Raw genomic sequence first — 22,937 nt, forward strand, 5'->3', positions numbered from 1 at the left:
GTTTTCTTTTACATCACGTGGATGACCGGGGTGCGTGTGCGTCTCTTACCTGGAGAACACATGGCACCAGGGTGCACTATGGGAAAAGCCAGCGGAGGCAGTCTGATTCTTTCAGCAATGTTCTGCTGGGAAACCTTGGGTCCTGTCATTCATCTGGATGTTACTTCGACACATACCACCTATCCAAGCATTGGTGCAGACCATGTGCACCCTTTCATGGGGACAGTATTCCCTGATGGCATTGGCCTCTTTTAGCAGGATAATCCGCCCTGCCACAAAACAAAAATGGTTCAGGAATGGTTTGAGAAACACAACAAGGAGTTCAAAGTGTTGACTTGGCTTCCCGTCAATCCAATCGAGCATTTGTGGGATGTGCTGGACAAACAAGTCAGATACATGGAGGTCCCACCTTGCAACTTACAGGACTTAAAGGACCTGCTATTAATCTCTTGGTGCCAGATACCACAGAAGTCTAGTGGAGTCCATGCCTCGTCAGGTCAGGGCTGTTTTGGCAGCATAAGGGGGACCTACACAATATTAGTCAGGTGGTCATAATGTTATGGCTGATCGGTGTACGTAGATAGACAGCCGGTTTGAGTTCCTTCGGGACCCATCGTCCCAAAGGACAGTCAAGCGCACTTCAAATGGCCCAGGGTTTAGAACTGGTGTATAGTATTGTGGGTTGTCCCATTGCCCATGGTCACAAACACACTTTGCGGTGACAGCAATAGGCTGTTTATAGTATGTTTAAGTGCCCTCTTTCACCTCTGCTTGTATCTCCAGTCCACTTTATTATAATTCTCCAATCCTCTTTGTGAAAGTGACGTGCGCCACTGACAGAAAGCAGAGGTAAGCTGTGCACAGAGAGGGAGAGTGCGATTCATAGAGCACTCAGTGGGACAAAAACACTCTCCAAGTATCCCTTTTTTCTTCTCCCCCAACCCTGGAGGCACCATCTCTTTCTATCTCTCCATTAGTGTGGGTCCTTTATTTACTGTTTTACCAAAATCTCCCTCCTGGGAAGTAGAAATTGGTTCTGAGGGGAACGTTGGGACCGCAACAACTCCACAGCGACACGTCTCTCTCTGGTATCATTTCCATGACGATGCCCTCTCGGTGGGAGCATTTCCACAGCAACGTCCTCTCTTGACACGCCTCGCGGACACGTTAGCCTCGTTTGCAGGTGCGCCCTGCGCAGAGACGGAAAGTTGGAACAACGTCTCTTTTTTCTCTCTCACTTTCTCATCTTTTTATTTCTCTGGGGAAACACCCGTGTCTTGCATTCTTGTATCTGAGCTAGGATTTTCAACAGAGTTGAAGGTCAAGTCAACACTGGAGATGAGCTGTGAAACCAAGATAAGAACGCACTGAGCCAAAGAACTGTTTGGGCTGTGTCTGTCACACATAGCTCTGTTTACAAACTTCGGTCCTCAGCTTGCTTCACTCTTCTGGTTGATTTGCTGACATTGTTTAAATTCTTTCAGTTCTGTGGGGATAGGGTGGCGCTGGTCTGCCGATCCAGGGACACCCAGTCTTTACAGGACTTGGGGCTAAACTAAACTCACCACCTGACAGAAGGGTCGGAGGTCACTAACTTGAGCGCGAGACGGGAGGAAGAAAACTCTGCACATGGAGGGCTTTGGACATAAACACTTTGAGGTGGACGGAAAGATGGACAGCCACCAGATGGACTACCGGAGGATTGTAGGGGACACTGAGGTGCCACGTCCCAGCTCCAACTCCTCACTGCGGGATGGGGAGTACCACTTCCTCCTCAGCCCTCACGGGCATGGGCATGAGACAGCAGCCCAGCGATACAGTGCCACCCGCATCCAGGCTGGCTTTGGCCCTGAGAGGTGAGTCAGACAAAGCAAAATTAAAAACACTACTGGTATATTATTACATGGTGGAATTAACTGCCGTCCATTAGAGAAGGAACAACATAAGTGTTGTCGGGCAATGGGATGTTGTCGGGCAACATAAGTGTTCCTTGATGAACCATGGCAAAAGATTTCACTTGCATAGGAACTCTGAAGCAGATTTGTCCTGAAATGGATTAAAGTCAAAAAAGCCCAACTGATGCTTCACACAAGAATTTTCAGTTAATTTGGTGTGGACAACATTAAATATTGAACACAAACCAGTATGGAAATACTGGACTTAATGGACATACATGCTTTAGCGTATGTTCTTCCCACTTCTTGGATGACTACGTTTGCTCTGGATGGTGACGATGTACATATGGCCATGTAGTGTCTGTTTGCACTGTAACATAGCCCTGTGTTTAGCCGGGCCTGTACATAACCTTGGAGATAAATCTTTGTGTTAGCCACAGATGAAGATGTTAAGGCAACATACATGTAGTTTATGGAATCGTTCCTAACTCGTTTTTGTTACCCAGAAGTAAAACAAAAGTTTCAATTTCCATCTGTCAACCAGAATAATCACCTGAGAGATTATTCCTAAACAATTATAAAAGCCATGATTCAGTGGCTTAAACTCTGATGCCAAAACAACAGAAACAGTCTCTCTTGAATCTTAAAGGCTATTTTTGGAGGGGCATGTTTAATCCATTCCCCACTCCAAAACCCTTAACGCATGGCTTCTAAAGCAGTGGGTAGGGCGCTGAAGGGTGAAGTGCAAATGCTTGAAATAGCAATATTTTGGATGAGACACATTAAGCATGCATGGACTGATGGCAAAGAAATTTGGACACTTATGTCTGGTGCTGTCTAGAGTGGCTGTCTTTTTGGTGAGGTTTGAACAATCCTTCTTTTCCTGGGTTTTAGAGGCACTGAACAGATTTTGCTCAGCAGCTACTATTTCCTTAGTCTCATCTCAGAAACTGATACATTTTGGGCTTTTGGTTTTGGCTGTCATTTTTGCCACGAATGGTACTGTTTCTGCAGTAACTTTTTTTTGTCAGAGTTCTTATATAGTTGGTTCCATCTGTTCAAAACAGAATACTGGGAACATGTTGTCCACTAAGTAAGAGAACCCTCTGTCCTCATTTGCGGGGGCTCATGTCGGGACAATTGTGCAGTTTCCCCCAAAATGTGTAAAGGTGTTTAGTTCGTTTGACATATCGTTTTGCCTTTATGTAAGTATTTACACACACTGTGTGTGGCTAGGGAATTAGCACACACCTCCATGGTACCCACATTTCCTTTCGACCACCTTATTTCACTCTGAAGTACTTGCAAAAATATTCTCATGCATTGCCCATGGAGCTGATACTAATTCGTCCTTATATGACGGTTTAAGTTTTTTTTTTTATGAGTAAGCACATCATGAGACTGTATAATCCAGAGTCAAATTCCTCGTATGTGTACAGATACCTGGCGCATAAAGCTGATTCTGATATGGATCTTTTGTCTCTGTGATTGAAAGGTTTATTGCAATTTAAGAGTTCCAAAGGTTTGTCAATAGTTGGCTTCGAAGTGGTTACTTATTAGGCAGATGTGTTTGTTGTATTCATGGATGCAAAAATAGCCTAAGCTGTCTAATCTTGATTTTAGGCTTTTCATTAGAATATTGTAAAAATCAAGTGAAGATGGTCATCATGAGGTAGGGTTGATAGGCAGATCAGAAAAACACAGCCAAAGCTAGGTGTTCCAAAATCAACTGCTTGGTAGATTAAGAAGAAAAGGAAAGCATGGGTGAGTTCAGCACTGGCAAAATACGTGTTAGATCTAGCAAGTCCTCTACAACGAATGACCATAAAATTCTATTTACATACAAAAACTGAGGAAAAATGGTGTACCAGATCAGGAACACTAGAGGTAGGCGTGGATGCATCAGCCATTATAATCCACAGAAGACTTCACCAGCAAAGTGCAAAAACACACTGCTGAAGTTGCAAAGGGGGTTTTCAGGGACAAAAAGGTGTATACTTTTGAATCCTAAGTGCCGGAATACAGAGCCAAAACAATAAAAACCTGTGTCTATTTAAAACAAAGACACGACTTGTCGAGACAGAAATAGTAATAGGGAGTCCAGGGTGGTTAAGGATGGTGAGGATATTACGTGTGTCTAAGCTAGTTCAAGGAGACGAAAAGCCGATTCAAACTGACAGACGGACCTGCAAGAAATTTCAAAAGGGGAATCTAAGGCAAAAGAACAATTATGTACGGAAAAATTTTAAGAAATTACTTAAAACATTAACTGCATATGTATTCAGGTCATTTGTACTGCAGATTTGGTATAAATCTTACACACGGCCCCTTCAACTAATTGCTTTGTAGTATACCTCTCTGGTCTACAAACCTCTACATATTACCGGAACTGCCAATATCTGTTCTAATCTCCCTATGTGAACCACTACGCACCCTATAGTCAAACTATATCGAGCTGCACAAATTATCAAATTCTGCATGGGTTAATTTCCCTCTTCCGCACCACGTCTTCAGAAACATGTTCCTAACCTCTCACCGATGTTTCGTCTTTTAGCACGCAGATGGCCTACCCATTTACCTAGATTAAATCATTGCTTTTACGACATGGTGCATATTTGTATTCATTTTTAGATTAATATAATGCAATACATTGTTATTAACACTGCGATCCAAAATTAAGTTTATAGTCTTTGAAAGACACAATGTCATGTTAAATCGGAAGCCATGTACACTAATTGAGACTGAGCCTCAATGCAAAACGTGGGGTTTAAGTTAACTTGTCTGCTTCTGATATTTTCCTCGTGGGTTTGAAATCCAATTCCGAGAGAGACACGCGGTGTGCGCGCCGGGGCCACACGTGGGGTGAAAGGGGTTGTGACCAGGCATTAGCATTAGTTGTGACTCGTCTGCAAAACTAGTCTTCTTCATAGCGGGGATACACTAATAGGTAGCTAAAGACAACGGCCCAACATCACCTTATGCAGCTAGGACCTTAGCAAGTAGTGAGATTTCTTTTGACTTGTCTTTACCAAATAGTGAAAGCACACTTTGCTTCCGCTCATTTTGGACGTGTAGTACTAGCCATAACTAGCTTGCTAGCTAACGTTACAACTGGGAACTTCGCTTTTCCGAACGATTTCAACGTGGTCCGCTTCTAGAGGTAGAAAACAGGTTGGAACTATTTTCTTTGTTTTACGCTCTTCACTAAAATTAGAAATTTTGTGAATTGAATAATGACATTTTATTAGTGATGAGTTCAAAAGCTAGCTGGTATAGCTGGCTACTGCTAGCTGACACATGCTCCAAGCCTGCTTCACTGTAGCTCATGCAATCTCATTCTTTTATATCTGCGTGGCAATAAATACAGCAGTGTTTATGAACAGATTTGTGACAAAACACATTGATGCAATCAAACTATATGTTAATTTTATGTACGTTCATTTACATATAAACGATGTTTAGTTTGCTATATTGTATTGAATCACTAGTAATATTAACAAATAGTCTAAGTTGTATTCACACCGCGTGTGTTGTCCTTAATGTATTAACATTACTAGCGAACGTTAGCTTGTCATCGGTAACCAGCAACTGAGAGGTAACCTAAGTTAGCTACAGCAGCGGTCTACGTTATTAATATAATAAATACGAATTGCACACTGCTTCCTCTAAATAACTAGCTAGCTATCATTAATAGTATTAATAAAACGGAGTAGGTGCTAGGTAGCTACCTAATTTGAATGCATGTGCGTGATTTCCGGAATCGTTTTAGATTAAATGTCTTGAATTGGCTACCTCTGTACGACATGCTGTTATTGTGGTGTGCTCTCTTCCTGGTTTTTATCTAATCTTCTCTAGGTCATCAGCCCAGTAGATGGTGATATCAAACACGGTTGTGTCAAAGTGAAAACTTTGTTGCTGTTCATTTTAAAGTACATTTACACGACAGTAAATACATTTTTATTTGGAAAGCCTAGGTATATTTTGCCAGCGCCAAGATCCCTCATCCCAGATAAAAATAAATACGGGCGGTCCCATCTTTTGAACGTTACAGTATAAATGTAAGCAGACAATTACCACATAAATGTCTCAGAATGGATAGACAAAAATAGACTTCAATAAAAGCAGACATGTAAATATTGTTTTGTTTGTTAAATAATGCAAATACTTAAAGGTTATTGAATGAATGTTACACAAAGGTGACAAGCTTTTTGGGGAAATTGTTTTCCCCATATGTTGTTTCTTCACCAGAAGGTTCTGCTGGTTGAAAACATGGCTTATGGGGTCTGAATCAAATATAGATATAAAAATTATTTTTGTGTAAGATTGGTGATTGATATCTTTTTTTTTTTTTTAAACAACCAAGGCTTTATGTAAATATATTCATTCCAGCTGTCCCCTTGTCACAACGTTTTAGTTTCTCTTTAAGTTGACCAGTTTACAAAAGCTGTAAACATTTTGATATATTTGAAATTGTATCAAAACAACAACACAACACCATTCCCTACTATTTACTGCTTCTTGTATTACACACATTTAGTGGACTTTTTAGAATTCTCTTAATGAAGCAATGTCAGAAGGATGTTGCCTGCCCCTATCTGCCATTGCGGGTTTTCAGAGCATTGATAGCATGTTATTGCAGTGCAGAAGTGAAAGTGGGAGGGTGTTTTAGGGGGGATTTATGAAGAGATTTAATGTAGAAAAACATATAGAAGAATGTACACACTTAGTAAAAATATTTGTTACTATATTATATGCCAATGCCTACTGCCAAATAAACTTGTCTTGACACTTCAAGTTAGTATGTCTTTTTGGGCTTTTATACAAGTAACATTTTTTTACCACAAACTGAACTGAACTCTACTAGAACCATTAGGTTCTCCAGATATCCTATTTGCACGTTTCAAGATTCCCTGTGTATTCCCTCTTAAAACCCACACGCGTAGTTTTCACAAGATATCAAGGTAATTTCAAGGTATCAATATGTCTGCTTGTCATCTTTTTTTTCCGTCAGCATGGCTGATTACTTAATCTGTGGGGGCACAGGCTACGTCCCAGAAGATGGCCTCTCTGCACAGCAGCTTTTCTCCATCGGGGACGGACTCACCTACAAGTAAGTTCAGTTACACTACACGAATGCTAATTAGAACCGTATTATATAAGTACACTCTCGAACCTGTCAAAAACTAAGCGCAAACGGTGACGGACGAGGTGCCGGCGTCGCTTTGTATTGATGGCCAACACGTTTTGAATCGGCAGATCTGCTCAACAACAGTGTGTTGTCGCTGACGGTCAAACGGCAGAAGAGCTATGCTCTAAAGGCGACGGGTTGACTTACAAGTGAGTAAAACGGTCAACATTTTCAACCATTTTAACACTTCACTGTAAAGTCCTATTGTCTCTCAATGATGAGTTCAAATAGGGGAAGCAAATTATTGTCTCAAATATATTTAAATCAATAAAATGCGTAGTTGTAGAATTCGGCACAAGCCAAAAGACACACCATAATTGCTTTAATTTGTATACTTTTTTTTTTTACATGATGAGAAACGCTGATCTGCATGGGTGAATAGTTATGGGGTTTCAAGCTGAACTTGATCTACTTTAGGGGATAATATTTGCTTCCATTAATGATATGACTGCATCTTTACCTGCTATACAGAATTAAGGTGCATGAACATCTATTGTATTTTTTGAGACACTCAATATCACTCTGTGTAGGCCTATGTATAAGTAATGGCATCTAACTACACTAATTACCTACAGCTGTTTATGCCCCTTGGGTCACGTTCCCCTGCTCAGACCAATCATGCATTGACAAATGTTTGTGGGCCACATTGTCGCCTGGCTAAACCAAATGTGATTAGCTGGTGTATCTAATAAGCTACCTATGCAACACTTTGTATGATCTGGCATGTCAGCAACATCTGACTATGGGAACAAAACCAGCATCTGCTCTTCATAACTTCTAAAGTTGAAAGTGTTACTCCTTTCCTATGTAGAACCCTCCCCTCAACATGTGGCACTATACAGATGACCTTCAGAGAGAAGGCTTTTGGGGCGGAGCCTCTGATAAGATCAAATGCATTACCTGTTCATTCAATGGTGTTGTTGGAGGATGGCTGGCAAACGTTACCACGTATGATGATGTTTTTCAAACCCGTGTTCAGCTTCATGCATCCATTCTCTCTTGAACGCCGACCAAGTCACGGTTCACATCTACACAATAAGGGTATTCTGTGTGTGTGATATCTAATGATCCGCGTTGTGCTTGAAGGCGGGGCACATGACTGCCCTGAGGTACTATCATGTGAGCTCCTCCGGTTATTGGATAGGAAGGCGGATGTGAGGAAATTAGGATGTCACATACACAGCGTTTGAGTAGCAAAAATAAATACATATAGATAGAAAGAAAATAGTTTGTATGACATGCGTTGCTGTATTTCACTGTTTGTTTGAGGTTGCTGCAAACTGTCTTTTTTTTCCCCAACATCACATTCAAACACTCTTGAACCGCGACCACAGTAACGTCTGGAATTTTAAAGGAGCTGCCAAGCGTTTGTCTTATCTAATGACCTCTCATTGTTTTAATACATGGCTCAGCTGTAAGAGGCGTAGGTCTGCGTTAGATATTTTCCCCCTTTGTAGAAGTAGAAATAGATATTGTGATATTGTAAAAATATTATTTTTATTGAAATAACAGACATAACTGTCCACATTTCTGGTGGTTGCCTCTTATCTCAGTTGTTTGTACATTTTTAGACATAATTTTTTCATGATGGTCTTCAACCATAACCATTTGTTACCACATTGCCATTTTATCCTGCTCTTCTTCTCCATCTGGTTTATGGTGTTTTCGCCGGACCGCGTAAGCGGAGCTGGCTAAGAAGAGCAAATGTCTCTTACTGAGTGACTGACTACCCCTTGTTAAATAGCGTATTGGTTAGGGAAGCGGGCGCTGGAACAACAGGTCCCACATTTGCCTCCCTTAACTGTTAGAACGCATTATGCCTGAGGTTCAGGACAGAAAAAACTTCGCTGGCAGCTACTTTACGTAGCTACGTAATAGGAAGCCTAAAATAAAACTGCTCTGGTGGATATTAGGATTTGTTCAGGATAGACAAACACTTCACTGGCTTCACGATTCTCTCATCTTTTCACTTGACAAAGTCAGTTATTGTTAGTGATGGCCATTCAAGGCTTCATTACTGTTCTTCTAGCAACAGGATATTATGCTAGCAGTGCTAACTCCGATTTTCTTTTTCAAAATAAAAGCCATCATTGAACTATACAAGTTAATATAGTTAACAATCTTGTCTGTACATTTTATGTTTAATTTCCGTTCCAATGTTATTCTTGTCTGTTCTTTTTCACAGACAAGGTTAACTATATTGCCTTATACATTTCAATTATGGCTTTTATTGTGATAAAGGAAGTCTGATGTCTGTCACAAATGGCTAATTAGCTGTTAAAATGTCCAGTGGCAAAAGAGGATTTGTTCAGGAAAGACAACAACCTCGCTGGCTACAACCTAGAGTAGATATGTTATTGGAACCCTAAAATGAATCTGTTTACTATATTGTGACTATTTCTGGTGGGATTTTGAATTATGTCTTAGGATTTGTTCAGGATAGACAAGCACTTCGCTGGCTACACGATTCTCTGGTCTTTTCTCTTGGTGAAAAAGTCAGTTATCGTCCCCTTTATTGATACAGTAGTTATTGTGTCAGTCTCATTCACGAATGGCTAATAAGCTGTTAAAACAGCCAATGGCAAAAGGCATAAAGTTCATAGATGCCATTTGTTGTGGAGGTAAACTTAAAAAGAAACGTTACTCAGTTTAACGCTAGTTTATGGTGTCTAACAAAATATTCAAACTTGGCGTGATGTTAATGAGTGAAAATAATATAATGCGAAGCGGCTATACTAATGCCAGGCATGTGTGCAGTTCGGTGGTGTAGTGGTTAACGACAATGCCTTTCATGTGGGCAACCCAGGTTAGATTCTCAAGAAGGCAGCCACGATTAACACCTTTATTGCAGGCAGGCTGAACTAGACTTGCCTTGTTGTCTTATGTCCTCAGTCACCCCCCCCCCCCCCCCTTTTCTCATCCATCTGCCAAACCTCCAGTCCACCTATTTTTGAAATGTGCACACGCACCCACTCAAATATTCTCATTCTGTCTCTTTTGTCAAATCCTGCATGGAATGTAATTATGTTCTGCCTGTCCATGTTACAGCGTGCAACTTTTCTCTCTAGACCAGTGGTTCCCCAACTTCTCTGAATATGCCATGCTTTGCTTGGATAGAAGAATTGTGCTGCATAACTAACATTTCCTCTGTAGTTCAGTAGTAGTACAGACCTCCATCTCGTCTGATCCCTAATGCAAATGGTATAATTTTTTGACAAAGTAGGGGCTTTTGAAGTTTTTTTTAATGTAAAAACAAAAAGTTCCTCAAGGCACACCAGTGTGCTCTTCTCAGCACTTGGCAACAACTGCTCTAGAATCTAGTACAAGCCAAAGAAGTGGGGCAGCTTTCCTAGCAAACACCAAAAGGCAGACATATGAATAGTTAGTAACCACTGAAACTCTTATTCTAAACTAAAATTAAGAACCTTGTTTGAGGCTACAAAGAAATTGATACCTAGATTTTCTTAGTTTTTCTATACAGCTTACTTGTTAAGTGTCCACACCTGCTGTTGAACCAACTGAAATAATGGAGAAGCTTGTAAAAGTGCAAACCGTTTTTGGATGAAACCACTTGTTGAAACTGCTGCTATTTATTTTGAGACAGCTGTGTTCAGCTGATGATGAGCTAGCTTCCTGCTGTAACAAATAAAATAAAAAAAGACTAAATACTGTTCATAAAGAATGAAACCATTGGGTGTCCAAAAAGAAGGCTGAGTGCATTGGATGGAGGGAGATGAATTTGCTGCAGCTGCACTGCTGAAAGTGTTTTATGTGTCTATTAGCAAACTTGTTTTTTTTTCTACAAGAATAATAGCATTTTTTTTTTATGTCTTGATTTTTAGATGGTTCCTCTCTTAGGGTCTTAGGGCCAGGAGGAAACTAAAACCATGGTTTAGTTTTCTTTAAACAGCCATAGCAAACTTAATTTAACATTTAGCTAGCAAACAGAATGAATGGACCTAACTGGGACATTAAAAACAAAACGTCACCTTTGTTGCATTAATCCAAAAAAATTGTTGAGTTCAGGTGTTATTCAGCCTTTTGTTTTTATAAATATACTCAGTTGCCCTCAGTACCATTAGTTTCAAGCTACCGACGGATGGAGTTGTGATGTCGGCAATAGTTGTTTAATAGCAAATGTTTTCAGTTTACATTTTGTAATGTTTTATTGATTTCTTCTGGCTTATTTGGACAAAATCGATAAGTTGTGACCCACTGGTTGGTAAAGCCGTGTACGCTTATTATTAAGAATCTGTTTAGACCACAGGTAATTTATTGACACACGTTTTTAGTGTGTTCTGTAAAGGCAGACTTTCGAAATCTAGAGACATGACCGTTGTCAACCTTGACCCCTGACCTCTTGCTCTGTCTGTTTTTCAGCGACTTCCTGATTCTACCAGGCTTCATTGATTTTACCTCCGACGAAGTGGTGAGTAGACATCTCATCTCTATTATGACTATCAGAGAAGAGATTCCAGAAGCCTCATGCAAATGAATGAGGGCTTTGAGTGACAGAAAAGATTGCCATTCAACCTGCCCTCAGCTTTTTGTCCCTAGCCCCTTGCTCATCAACATTCCCCTATAGGGGTGCCAAAGTGCCCTGTCTAGAGTGTTGGGCCAGTAGCTGAAATGTTGCCGGTTCAGATTGCAAAGCCGACGAGGTGGTTATGACATTGACAAGGCACTTAATCCTCATTGCTCCTGTTCGTTGATCTGGATAAGAGCGTCTGCTAAATGACTAAGTCTGCATGCCATATGGTGGAGTCTTGGCCTTTTGGACTGTAAAGTGAACACCTAAATATCTGGTGTAGTGGAAACAGAAAAGCCTTCTCCCAATCATTATTATTTCAGAAGCAGGAGCCACTTACAAAAACCAAAGCTTTTTTAATTTTTTTTTGTTAAACAGTACACCGAGTTTATAGATGAACAAAAAGTAGTCTGCATTTAGCCTGGAAACAAAACCTCATTACGTAATTGCAGCTTTCCCCAAAAACATGCTCTCTCAGCTGCCTTCGTCATCCCACCTCCCAGCAATTCTGTTTTTACCCATATGGCCTCCCACGCCTGGTCTCTTCCCTGTCTGTATTTATGTCTGTGCCTGGTTGGTTGCTCACTCCTCTCTCATGGGATGATGTGTGTGTTAATCTCAGGCTTTAGTTTAAATCCCCCTGCCCTACTCTTTCATCTAATTGATATCTTTAATCTCTTCAATTTTGTAAATCGAGACTAGAGCATAGTTCTCATTGCTTTCTGTCTTTGTTACTGTTGTGTTTAGGTTTTGCCTTAGGGTGTAACATAGCCTGATTTCCTATTGGCTAGCGGAGTCATGCTCCTGTAATGTGGACGCCCCTGTGTTTGTCTGTCTCAGCTAGGTTCATGCCATGAGGTTGTTTGTTTGCAGTGTTGTCTAAAGCGGATTTCCTCCCGCCCATTCCACAAAGATGAAGTCTGAGGTGGGCCTCTGGTGTTTTAATGTGAAATTCCTGCTCATAACTATGTAAAGAGGCGGTTTCTCCATTTTGTAGGTTAGACTTTTATAGAATTTGCTGTGGTAGTGAAAATAAGCTGAAGAAATGCCTTCCAAAATGTCTAGTCTTGTTCCATATTTCAACTGCACAACAGACCGTCTATGTAGTTTACCTTTTCACAGATAAGTGAGGAAAGCTTTTAGTGTTGTAAAATGCCCACTCTGGTTTTCTCATGGGTGAGAAATGCCATGTTTTCTTTCTGCCAGATGTGGGAGAATGAAGAGGTGGCCTTTAGAAGTAAGTCAAATCAAGCCACTGGAGCGCATTTCCTAAGGTCACAACCTGACTGCCATCCAATTGACTTTAGTAATCTTCAGGATGCCTTGGGTCCATGTTGTCACATGCAACAGTTTGGTCCAACAATGTCTGTCTTGTCTCTAACTGGGTTAAAGAGGGCAGACTTGTGGTTGTGACACTGAATGAGGAAAAATGCCATTGCTTTACTTGACATTTTTACTGTTTCCTGTTCCATTTAAATAGTAAGGCCTTTTGCTATAATGTGTTTTATATGTCTGCACTCTCCAGTTACCAAACATTTGTTGTGCAAAGGTGGTTGTTCACAGCCAGATAAGTTGCCAGAAAGCACTTTTTTCCATTTTGTATTTCTTCTCTAAAACTACTGGCCCAGACAGATCTAATTTGTATGTTTAAGGGCCATTTAAGGGGCTGTGTAGGTTGAATTTCTATAGTTTATGTTGTAAGGTGTGTAATATGATTGTCATTACTTGAGGCTTTAGAATTACCTTGCATTGACAAAACATTTTGTATTGAATTTTGTGCATATGTGTTACGCCTTGAAGTAGGACACAGCCATTTAGACAATTATAATCTAAAAAGAAGATTTTACTGTCCTGCAGTAGGCTGGACTGTATTAAAGACTCGTCCAACTTGTTGGTGTGTTTCTGCCCTCTAGTGGGTAAGTGAGATATTAAGCTGTGTAATATACTTGTGGTATTGACCATATCTCCTTATGGTGGAGATGCACATACAGAACATAACATTTATTCATTTAAACACTGTGTACATGTTATGCAGTGTGCTGGTTTTGTCTCTGATTTATTTATTTAACAAGTATTTGGTAGCTAGCTTGGTTTCTGAGCTAAGATCCTTTCTCCTCCAGGATCTGACCTCTGCTCTCACCAAGAAGATCACCCTCAAGACCCCGCTCATCTCATCCCCCATGGACACTGTCACCGAGTCCTCGATGGCCATCGCAATGGCGGTAAGACTGTGACGCTGTTTTTTAAAGCTAGATATTAATAGACAAATACTAACCCTAATCCTCTTTCCACATTGCAACCAAAATTGTGTGTGTGTGTGTGTGTGTGTGTGTGTGTGTGTGTGTGTCTGTCATACACAGTGTAGGAGCTCCTAGATGTGATGTGTTTTTTTTTTGGTGTGTTTATTTAATGCCTGTAGCTCATGGGAGGCATCGGCATCATCCACCACAACTGTACTCCTGAATTCCAGGCCAATGAAGTCCGCAAGGTTAAGGTAAGGCTCTCGTTAGGCCACTTCCCCATTGCTCTACATAACAGTTTAACCTTTATGATCACCTTGGTCGTTTCCATCCTACAGTCAGGTATTCATTTGCATTTCTAGGGCGCTAACGCGTGCGCGGTTTAGATCAAGCCCGCTTCTCTCTGGTTTGGGAGACATTGATGCCGGTTGGCAGTTAATGTGTAGCTTTAGTTCTCATAGATTATTGCAAAACTGTGTTGGCGTAAATGATGGGGCTCTATATTTCGAATGGATTGGTCTTAATTTGTCAGTTGTTCTGTTGCAATGAACCTTGTAAGTAATTGTTAACCAGTGTGCTGTTTCCCCCAGAGGTTTGAGCAGGGCTTCATCACAGACCCTCTTGTGTTGAGCCCACGTCACACGGTGGGGGACGTGTTTGAGGCTAAGACGCGCCACGGCTTTTCTGGCATCCCCGTCACAGAGACTGGCAAGATGGGCAGCAAGCTGGTGGGCATCGTCACCTCCAGGGATATCGACTTCCTCTCTGAGAAGGACCACAGCCGACCCCTGGTGGAGGCCATGACTAAGAGGGATGAGCTGGTGGTAGCCCCAGCCGGTGTCACCCTCAAGGAGGCTAACGACATTCTGCAGCGGAGCAAGAAAGGTGTGCCAGGGATTCGTTCATTTTTGGAGACTATAGTCGCCGGTTCTCTGCCACTCATTTTTATTGTTTCTCCCCTACTCACGTTCTGTTTCTCCCCTGCTTCTTCTCTCAATCAGGCAAGCTCCCTATTGTGAATGACAGTGATGAGCTGGTGGCCATCATCGCCCGGACAGACCTGAAGAAGAACAGAGATTACCCTCTGGCCTCTAAAGACTCACGCAAACAGCTGCTGTGTGGAGCTGCCATCGGCACCAGGGAGGACGACAAATACCGACTGGACCTGCTGATGCAGGCTGGGGTTGATGTGGTTGTACTGGTGGGTCTGGGGTTGATGCGGTTGTACTGGTGGGTCTGGGGTTGATGCGGTTGTACTGGTGGGTCTGGGGTTGATGCGGTTGTACTGGTGGGTCTGGGGTTGATGCGGTTGTACTGGTGGGTCTGGGGTTGATGCGGTTGTACTGGTGGGTCTGGGGTTGATGCGGTTGTACTGGTGGGTCTGGGGTTGATGCGGTTGTACTGGTGGGTCTGGGGTTGATGCGGTTGTACTGGTGGGTCTGGGGTTGATGCGGTTGTACTGGTGGGTCTGGGGTTGATGCGGTTGTACTGGTGGGTCTGGGGTTGATGCGGTTATGGATAGGGTTAGGGCAGTGTATGTAAACTGTCCTGCAGTTTATCTACTCATTCTGCCTAAATTAACTTCACAATAAAGCTAAGGCTTAATCCACATTTCAGTGGTGGATATTGCATCTCCAGTTGAGTTTTCACGTTTTCTATTATTTGAGATCACGTTCCTCAGAGCAGTTTAGTTCTAATGGATTTTTTGTTGCATTCTTTGAGGTTGAGTAATTGCTCTGCTGTGCTGACATGAACTTTCTCTGTCCATGTCTGCAGGATTCCTCACAAGGCAACTCGGTGTATCAGGTCAACATGATCAACTACATCAAACAGAAGTACAGTGAGCTGCAGGTGGTGGGAGGGAATGGTGAGTGTTGAACACAGAGGGTCACAATGTGACAATGTTTCAGGAGGAATTCCACCCATCCAGGTCTTAGACGACTATCAGGGTTTCAGGAAACATCCGGAAGGTTGACTCTTCAGTTGAATGTTTGCACTCTGCGTCTTCATGCCTACTGTGTGTGTTTCTATTTTAGTGGTGACTGCGGCCCAGGCCAAGAACCTGATTGATGCAGGAGTAGATGCTCTGAGAGTAGGCATGGGCTGTGGCTCCATCTGCATTACCCAGGAAGGTAGGACTCCCTGCCAGAGGCCTTTAACACCACACCTTGATAACTTACTTCAATGTTTAGAGGCTCAATGCTAATGGGAAAAATAAATGTATATTATATGTAATTGTACATAAAAATTTTTTTATAGTATTTACTCTCAGTACATTTGTATGATTTAAATATTTGAAATGGAATTTACTGGAATCCAGAATGATATACATTACTAGTCAAAGGTTTGGACACCAACTCATTCAAGGGTATTTCGTTTTATTATTTTCCACAGTATAAAATAATAGTGAAGACATCAAAACTGTAACTACCTCAGGAATCTGGTTGAGAGAATGCCATGAGCATGCAAAGCTGCCATCAAGGCAATGGGTAGCGACTTTGGAGAATCTGAAATATAATATAGTTTTTTGGTTTCTACATGATTCCATTTGTGCTCTTTCATTAGTTTTGTGGTCTTCATTTTTAACCAACAATGTAGAAAATAAATAGCCTTGAATGAGTAGGTGTGTCCAAACTTTTCACTGGTACTGTACATTGAGTGCAGTATGGTATGTAGGTTACTGCAGCTGGGGTTGCACTGTCTATTGCTGCTGGCTTTTTAGATCAGATCTACATAGTAAAACTGTCTGAGGATCAGAGTAGCAAAACCAAGAGGCTAAACTGGTTGCTAGTCTGTTGTCATGGTGATTTTTGAAGGCTCGTCTCTGGGTTGCCATAGCGACGACTTTCTCCCAAGTCCTGTCTGTGAGATTATAGCAAAAGTTCTGAAGAACTTCAGTAACCTCAATAAACACTAATCTATTCTGGTAGTATTGCTTTTGTTAGAAATCTGTCGGGCCGTTGCAAACGCCAGCACAGACCGTGTCATGGAATGTGTCAACCATGCTAACATGATACTCTGTCTCCGTCCCCTCTAGTGATGGCGTGTGGGCGCCCTCAGGGCACCTCTGTATACAAGGTGGCAGAGTATGCCAGGCGTTTTGGTGTTCCGGTCATTGCCGATGGGGGCATTCAGACCGTGGGCCATGTGGTCAAGGCTCTGTCACTGGGAGCTTCAACAGGTATCTTTTATTAGTTCACCTGTTTGTCAGTTGGCATGTGAAGCCCAAATGACATCGTTTTCACCATTTTCATTTCCTTTGTACACAAAATAGCCATGGAAAAATACTAACTGCAAATGCTTTCAATGTGCTTTTCAAATGATTCTGCCTTAAATTCATGACCTGTTCTGCGCCTCACCCCTCCCCAGTGATGATGGGCTCGTTGCTAGCAGCAACCACTGAAGCTCCAGGGGAGTACTTTTTCTCGGATGGTGTGCGACTGAAAAAATACCGCGGCATGGGCTCACTGGATGCCATGGAAAAGAGTACCAGCAGCCAGAAACGCTACTTCAGGTACCAACCAAAAGATGCCTTATTTTTATATTTTAGTCTTGCTAGCTTGAGAGCCAATGACGCCCAAATGACTTAAATGTAAATTATATATTTACTCATGATAAAAATTTACAAGGTATGCCTACTTTGCAGTTTTGAACAATTGTTCTTAAATCTCTTCTGGGGACATCCAGACGTGTTACTATGTTGTTTCAGCCCTGAATAAGTTCAACTGAACCAAGAATTCAAGGGCTGGATAATTTAGGTTACAAGTGGATTCAATTGTGCTAGATTTGAAATTAATCTAATACATGGCACCACCACTTCTCCCCTAAAATATTTTACAGACAATAAAAAGAAAAGAACTGTGTGACATACAAAATTGTTGGTATACATTTATAATGTACTGTCAAACCGGTTGTGCTTGCTTTCTTCTTTTTTTTATGCCTTTTCCCCTTTACTTGAGAGAAAACATAGTGAATTATCTTCTGATGCATTACAAGCCATATCTCCTTCAGAAACATTATTTTGTGGTCAAACAAATATTATAATAAGTCCAATACTGGTCACATTTTTTGGACCCTTTGTGTTTTGACTGCTCTCTGGCCTGATGGGACGTTTTCTCTGTTCACCGTGTCTCTTGTGTTCTGATTCCACAGTGAGGGGGACAAGGTCAAGGTGGCTCAGGGGGTGTCCGGCTCAGTCCAAGACAAGGGCTCCATCCATAAGTTCATCCCCTACCTGATTGCTGGCATACAGCATGGTTGCCAGGACATTGGTGCTAAGAGTCTCTCTGTCCTACGGTAGGTGGGTGTGTATGGCGGTTGTATGATGGGTGGGGGTGTGGGTGTGTATTAGGGCTGCATGATATATCGTTTCAGCATTGACATTGCTATGTATGCGTCCGCGGAAGTCACATCGCAGAACGTGCAATTTAGTAAGGTAAACATATCAGTCTATAATATATATATTTTTAAATGTTAAACTAGCATTATATCTGTCTGATATAATGTAATTTACTCTGATTTATGGGTTGGATACACATTATTCTTATAATTATTATTTTAAAACATGGTCATTGCTGCACGTGGTTGACATGCAGGCTCTGCTTGCGCGTGATTAAATGATGAGTGAGGAACAGGCAAAAAAGAACAAAATGGAGAATTTGGTTGCAAAAAGAAATGCATCGTCAATTACATGGAAATATTTTGGCTACAGACAGGATGATGTTGACCAAAAACAGGCACTTTGTTGAGAGTGTCTTGTAATTTTTACCACAACACGAGGCAACACAACCAATTTGTTGGATTATTTAAGGCGGCACCACAAATCTTCATATGACGAGTGCAAAGCATCTCAATCCCCTCCAAAGCAAAAATCTATTTCAGTTCCCTTTGCCAGTATTACACCATACGAGAACGGTTCCAAACGGCAGAGAAATCAGATTCAAAAACATTTCACGTCGCCAAAACATATCAGAATGCCAAACAAGATGGGTTCCAGACAGAAGATGATCAGCAGGAAACTAGAGCAGCAGAAGGCTATAACTCAGGTCCTGTCTGAGGACAGGAAGACACAGCATCTAATTCCAACCTGGCAAGATATAGATGTCCTGGAATCTGTCAGTGAGTCACTGGGCCCACTGCTGGACTTCACAGATGCACTCTCAGGAGAAGACCGTTAGTGTCTCATGTGAAGCTAGTTCTTCAACACTGCTAATGCTGCTAATACAAGAGGGAGACACAGACTTGACCAATACCTTGATAACTGAGATGTTGCACTACATCAATGAGAAATAAAGAGATAAAGCAACTCAGGAGATGCTAGATTCGGCTTCTTGTTTGGACCCCCAGTTCAAGATGGACTTCAACTGTGAAGACAACAAGCCCCAAGTCAAGGCCAGAGTGGCATCAGAAATGATGGAATGCCAGGAGGAGACGTCAAGCAGCAGCACTGAAGTGGAGACTGAGGTGGCTGATACGTCCCAGGCAAAGAAAGCCAAGTAGTCCTTGGGAAGTTTCTTTAAACAGAGCAGAGCTGCAGCAAAGGGTGATTCCTCTCTGACCCACAAGGATGCTGTGGAAGCAGAATTAAACAACTACCTGGTAACACCTTCCATAGACAAAGAGGAAGATCCACTTGCATGGCGGAAAACACATAGAGGATGTTTTCCACATCTCGCCATGGTTGCCTACAAGTATCTATCCATTCCCGTTCCCCCTCAGAAAGGCTTTTCAGTACAGAGTGGAAACATTGTCACTTGCCAACGGTCATGTCTCAAGCCTGTAATGGTGAATAGACTGGTATTCTGGGCCAAAAACCTTCAAGTTTGAGTGAGCAATGTATACATGTTTAAAGTCAAGTTATTATATTTGAATAAAATTTAGATGTACTATATTATTCTACAGTTGTGAGAAAGAAATGTATTTATTTTACTAAGTACTCTGTTTAGAAAGAAACCAGATTTTATACAATTGAAAAGTTTATTTAATCAGCATTTGTGTAGCCATGATGATCAACACTGTTTTTAAAATAAACTTTTCTTAGCAACAGTTCCAAAGGAAAACAAAGGTTTGTGAAATACAAGGGTTCTGTGTTGATATGTTATTCATGTTAAGTTCATTGGTATTTATTAGTTAGATTTTGCTTTTATTATTACAAATTATTTGTTTCGTAAACACTTTATTTTTGTTTTTGGAAACCACTCATTGGTGTAAAGCTGCTCTTTTTCATTTTTCAAATGGTTTAAATTAAAAGATATGTTTCTATTTTCCAAAAGGTGGTTTGTTATTTAATTTTCTGTGGCATTGTGCTGTGGCCTTTTATTATGGCCAGCCTAAGGCACACCTGTGCAATAATCATGCTGTTTAATCAGCATCTTGATATCCCACACCTGTGAGGTGAATGGATGATCTCCGCAAAGGAGAAGTGCTCACTTACACAGATTTAGACAGATTTGTGAACAATATTTGAGAGAAATTGATCCGTTCCAGGAGACCTTCAGGGCTGTATTGAATGTGTGTGTGTGTGTGATTCATTAGTAATGTGTGTGTGTGTGATTCCACAGTTCCATGATGTACTCCGGGGAGTTGAAGTTTGAGAAGAGGACCATGTCTGCTCAGGTGGAAGGAGGAGTACATGGACTTCACTCGTAAGTTGGAGTCAAGTGCCCTCCAGTGAAATAGTCTGGCATTTAGAGGAACAACTCTAGCAGCAGTAGTAGATAATCATTCCTCTTCAAGGACTGACAGTGTTTAAACTCTTTCGTAGAGGTCAAAAATGTCCTCAGTTTGTTTCTTTTTTTGTCTTTCACCATAGATATTCTTTTGTTCCATGTAAGTATATGTACTTGGAGTCCATATGTGTAAAGTGAAGTGGTATGGGGTAGTGGAGGACCCCACATCGCCATTTTCATTAAAAATGACAGTCCTCTTGTCTACATCATTCACAAAGACTTGGTGACATTTTCCATTTGAGGAAATGTGCGTCTCACCTTCTTAGACATGTGCTTCCCATCTTAATGTTGGAATCAAGCAACTAGCCTATAAGGACCGCTAACATGGCGATGTGACTGTTCCCCTCAGATGACTATGTTGTTAGTGGGAGGAATGGAGCCTGCTGTTACGTGTCTCCTTTATGTTCTCCTTTAAGTGAGGATGCACTAGGTAAAGCTTTGATAGGCCCCTCTCTACCTCCCCTTTCTATCCACTAGACCCTTTCTCTTTTCTCCTTAGCTAGTTATGCGCAGGGCAGATAAGATAGTAAGCAATGTAATGGCAAATTATATGGGATTGAATGGGATTTTTGAGTCCTTGTTTGACAATTGAGTGTTAAGTTGCTCGTGCATGATAGCTGGACATGTATATTTTCTATAGTCAAGTGATTGGGTTTAACTTGGGCCAGATGGATAATAGCTGATTACTGATGACTGATAAATGCTGTCCTCTGCAGTTACGAGAAACGACTTTACTGAAGGAGGGGCCAGGAAGAGGCGGACTAGGGGTGCGCCCGATGTCCTCGCACCCGCTGTGACCAAACGTAACCGCAACATCTGACACTCCCACACCAACATCCCCGCACATACCCCTTGTTAAAGGTCGGGGGGGGTCAACACCAGGGAAACACGGGATCTTGAACTTCTAAAGCTGCACACCTGGTTGTCATAACAACCCAGAGAGAGAGAGAGCGAGAGAGAGCGAGAGAGAGCGAGAGAGAGCGAGAGAGAGCGAGAGAGAGCGAGAGAGAGCGAGCGAGAGCGAGCGAGAGAGAGCGAGAGAGAGCGAGAGAGAGCGAGAGAGAGAGAGAGAGAGAGAGAGAGCGAGAGAGAGAGTCAGTCTGTCGGGACAGTCTCAGTGAAGAAGGCCTCTGGCGGCGCTTTTTGCTACCCTCTCCTCATATTGGTGAAACTGCTGACACTTCCTCTATTTTCTCACATCTGCTCTTACCAGCAGCTCCATGTCAGAAGCCTCAAACATCCAAATCAAATGTCAAGTATGTAAGAAAAGCGCTTATCTCGCTAGTATGTGCAAGTGTATCGTGGCAATCCTTTATCTATGTAGTTATCCATTTTTAAAGCGTAAAGATGTCAACTGCTTCAAGAAAAGTGTATTGTTCCTCAACTGCCATTCAAATGACATTCTGTCTGACTCTTCTTCACTGTTACCATGGCTGGTTTGTCATTTCCCCTCCAAACAGCACCAACTTCCAGTTCATTGGAAGTGCCCATATTAGACTCCCTTATGATTTAAACCAAAAAAAACTAGTGGCTAGTATGGTGTGTTTTTGAGATTACGGTTGGGACCGCAACTAAACATCGGCCATAGATCATGGAACGTTTTTAAAGCAAAAGTGTCAATCAAAGAGTTAATATCTTCTAGACTTGAATGAAATGAGTTTTAGATACTTCTGGGTGCTTAAACGAGAATGAACGTTTTGATATCCATGCTCTTTTTTTTTTCTTTTTTTTTTTACCTTTACATAGCTGTATTTATACTCAGCTTTTTTCTTATTGTGCTTGTACTGCCAAGTGTATTGACATGCTCTGTGACACTCTTTGTTTTAATTAATACTAAAAGCCAAAATTATCACCACAAGTCGCAATCAATGTAGTCCCCTGTCCAGCCCCTGTCCATTTTGGTCTCTGATTGAGGCACAGATTGTTAGCAGGTTTTTCCTGTTCCGATGGCCAGGGACCTGCCTTGAAACCCAGAGGTGAATACCGAATGGCTGAAGGTCTTCAACTCCAGTAAAAGCTGTGTTGTATGTGTATGGCGCTAGACATCCTCCCCTCCTCCTCACTTTATTTTAGAAACTGTCCTTGTATGTATCATTCCGCTCCTGTAGGGATTAGGTAAAACATGAATAATGTCATTTTTTTTGCCACATGTGATTTTTAGGGTTAGGGTTAAGTCGTAGGTGTGACTTGCATTCCCTAGTGTGCTAATGTACTTTCCCCTACAGTAGCTTCACTTGACTAACGGTCACTCTTGACATGAATACTACATATGTACTTGAAGATGTATGAAGAATTATATACCTGTATCCTGGTCGATGCTTGTTTGCAGTTTCCACCTTAGTAATGTAAATCCTCACT

At 41.6% G+C, this 22,937-nt stretch overlaps 1 protein-coding gene across 3 annotated transcripts; it reads left to right on the forward strand.

Annotated features, from left to right (window-relative positions):
* Positions 1-863: 863 nt before the first annotated feature.
* On the forward strand, positions 864-22,700 carry impdh1b (IMP (inosine 5'-monophosphate) dehydrogenase 1b). 3 transcript variants are annotated; one of them, XM_034290230.1, is made up of 15 exons: positions 864-1,856; positions 6,907-7,005; positions 7,152-7,232; positions 11,464-11,512; positions 13,732-13,833; positions 14,031-14,105; positions 14,442-14,736; positions 14,853-15,052; positions 15,628-15,718; positions 15,888-15,983; positions 16,889-17,032; positions 17,221-17,365; positions 18,004-18,147; positions 20,412-20,495; positions 21,296-22,700. In XM_034290230.1, the coding sequence occupies exons 1-15, from the start codon at positions 1,630-1,632 to the stop codon at positions 21,315-21,317; spliced, it is 1,854 nt and encodes a 617-aa protein (XP_034146121.1). In that variant the 5' UTR covers positions 864-1,629; the 3' UTR covers positions 21,318-22,700. The 3 variants fall into 3 exon arrangements, with proteins under 3 accessions (XP_034146121.1, XP_034146122.1, XP_034146123.1); XM_034290232.1 differs by lacking the exon at positions 864-1,856 and adding an exon at positions 4,723-5,066; XM_034290231.1 differs by lacking the exon at positions 7,152-7,232 and having other exon boundaries at positions 867-1,856.
* The last annotated feature ends 237 nt before the right edge of the window (positions 22,701-22,937 follow it).

This window comes from Esox lucius, chromosome 23, assembly GCF_011004845.1.
Source record: "Esox lucius isolate fEsoLuc1 chromosome 23, fEsoLuc1.pri, whole genome shotgun sequence".
Classification (NCBI taxonomy): domain Eukaryota; kingdom Metazoa; phylum Chordata; class Actinopteri; order Esociformes; family Esocidae; genus Esox; species Esox lucius.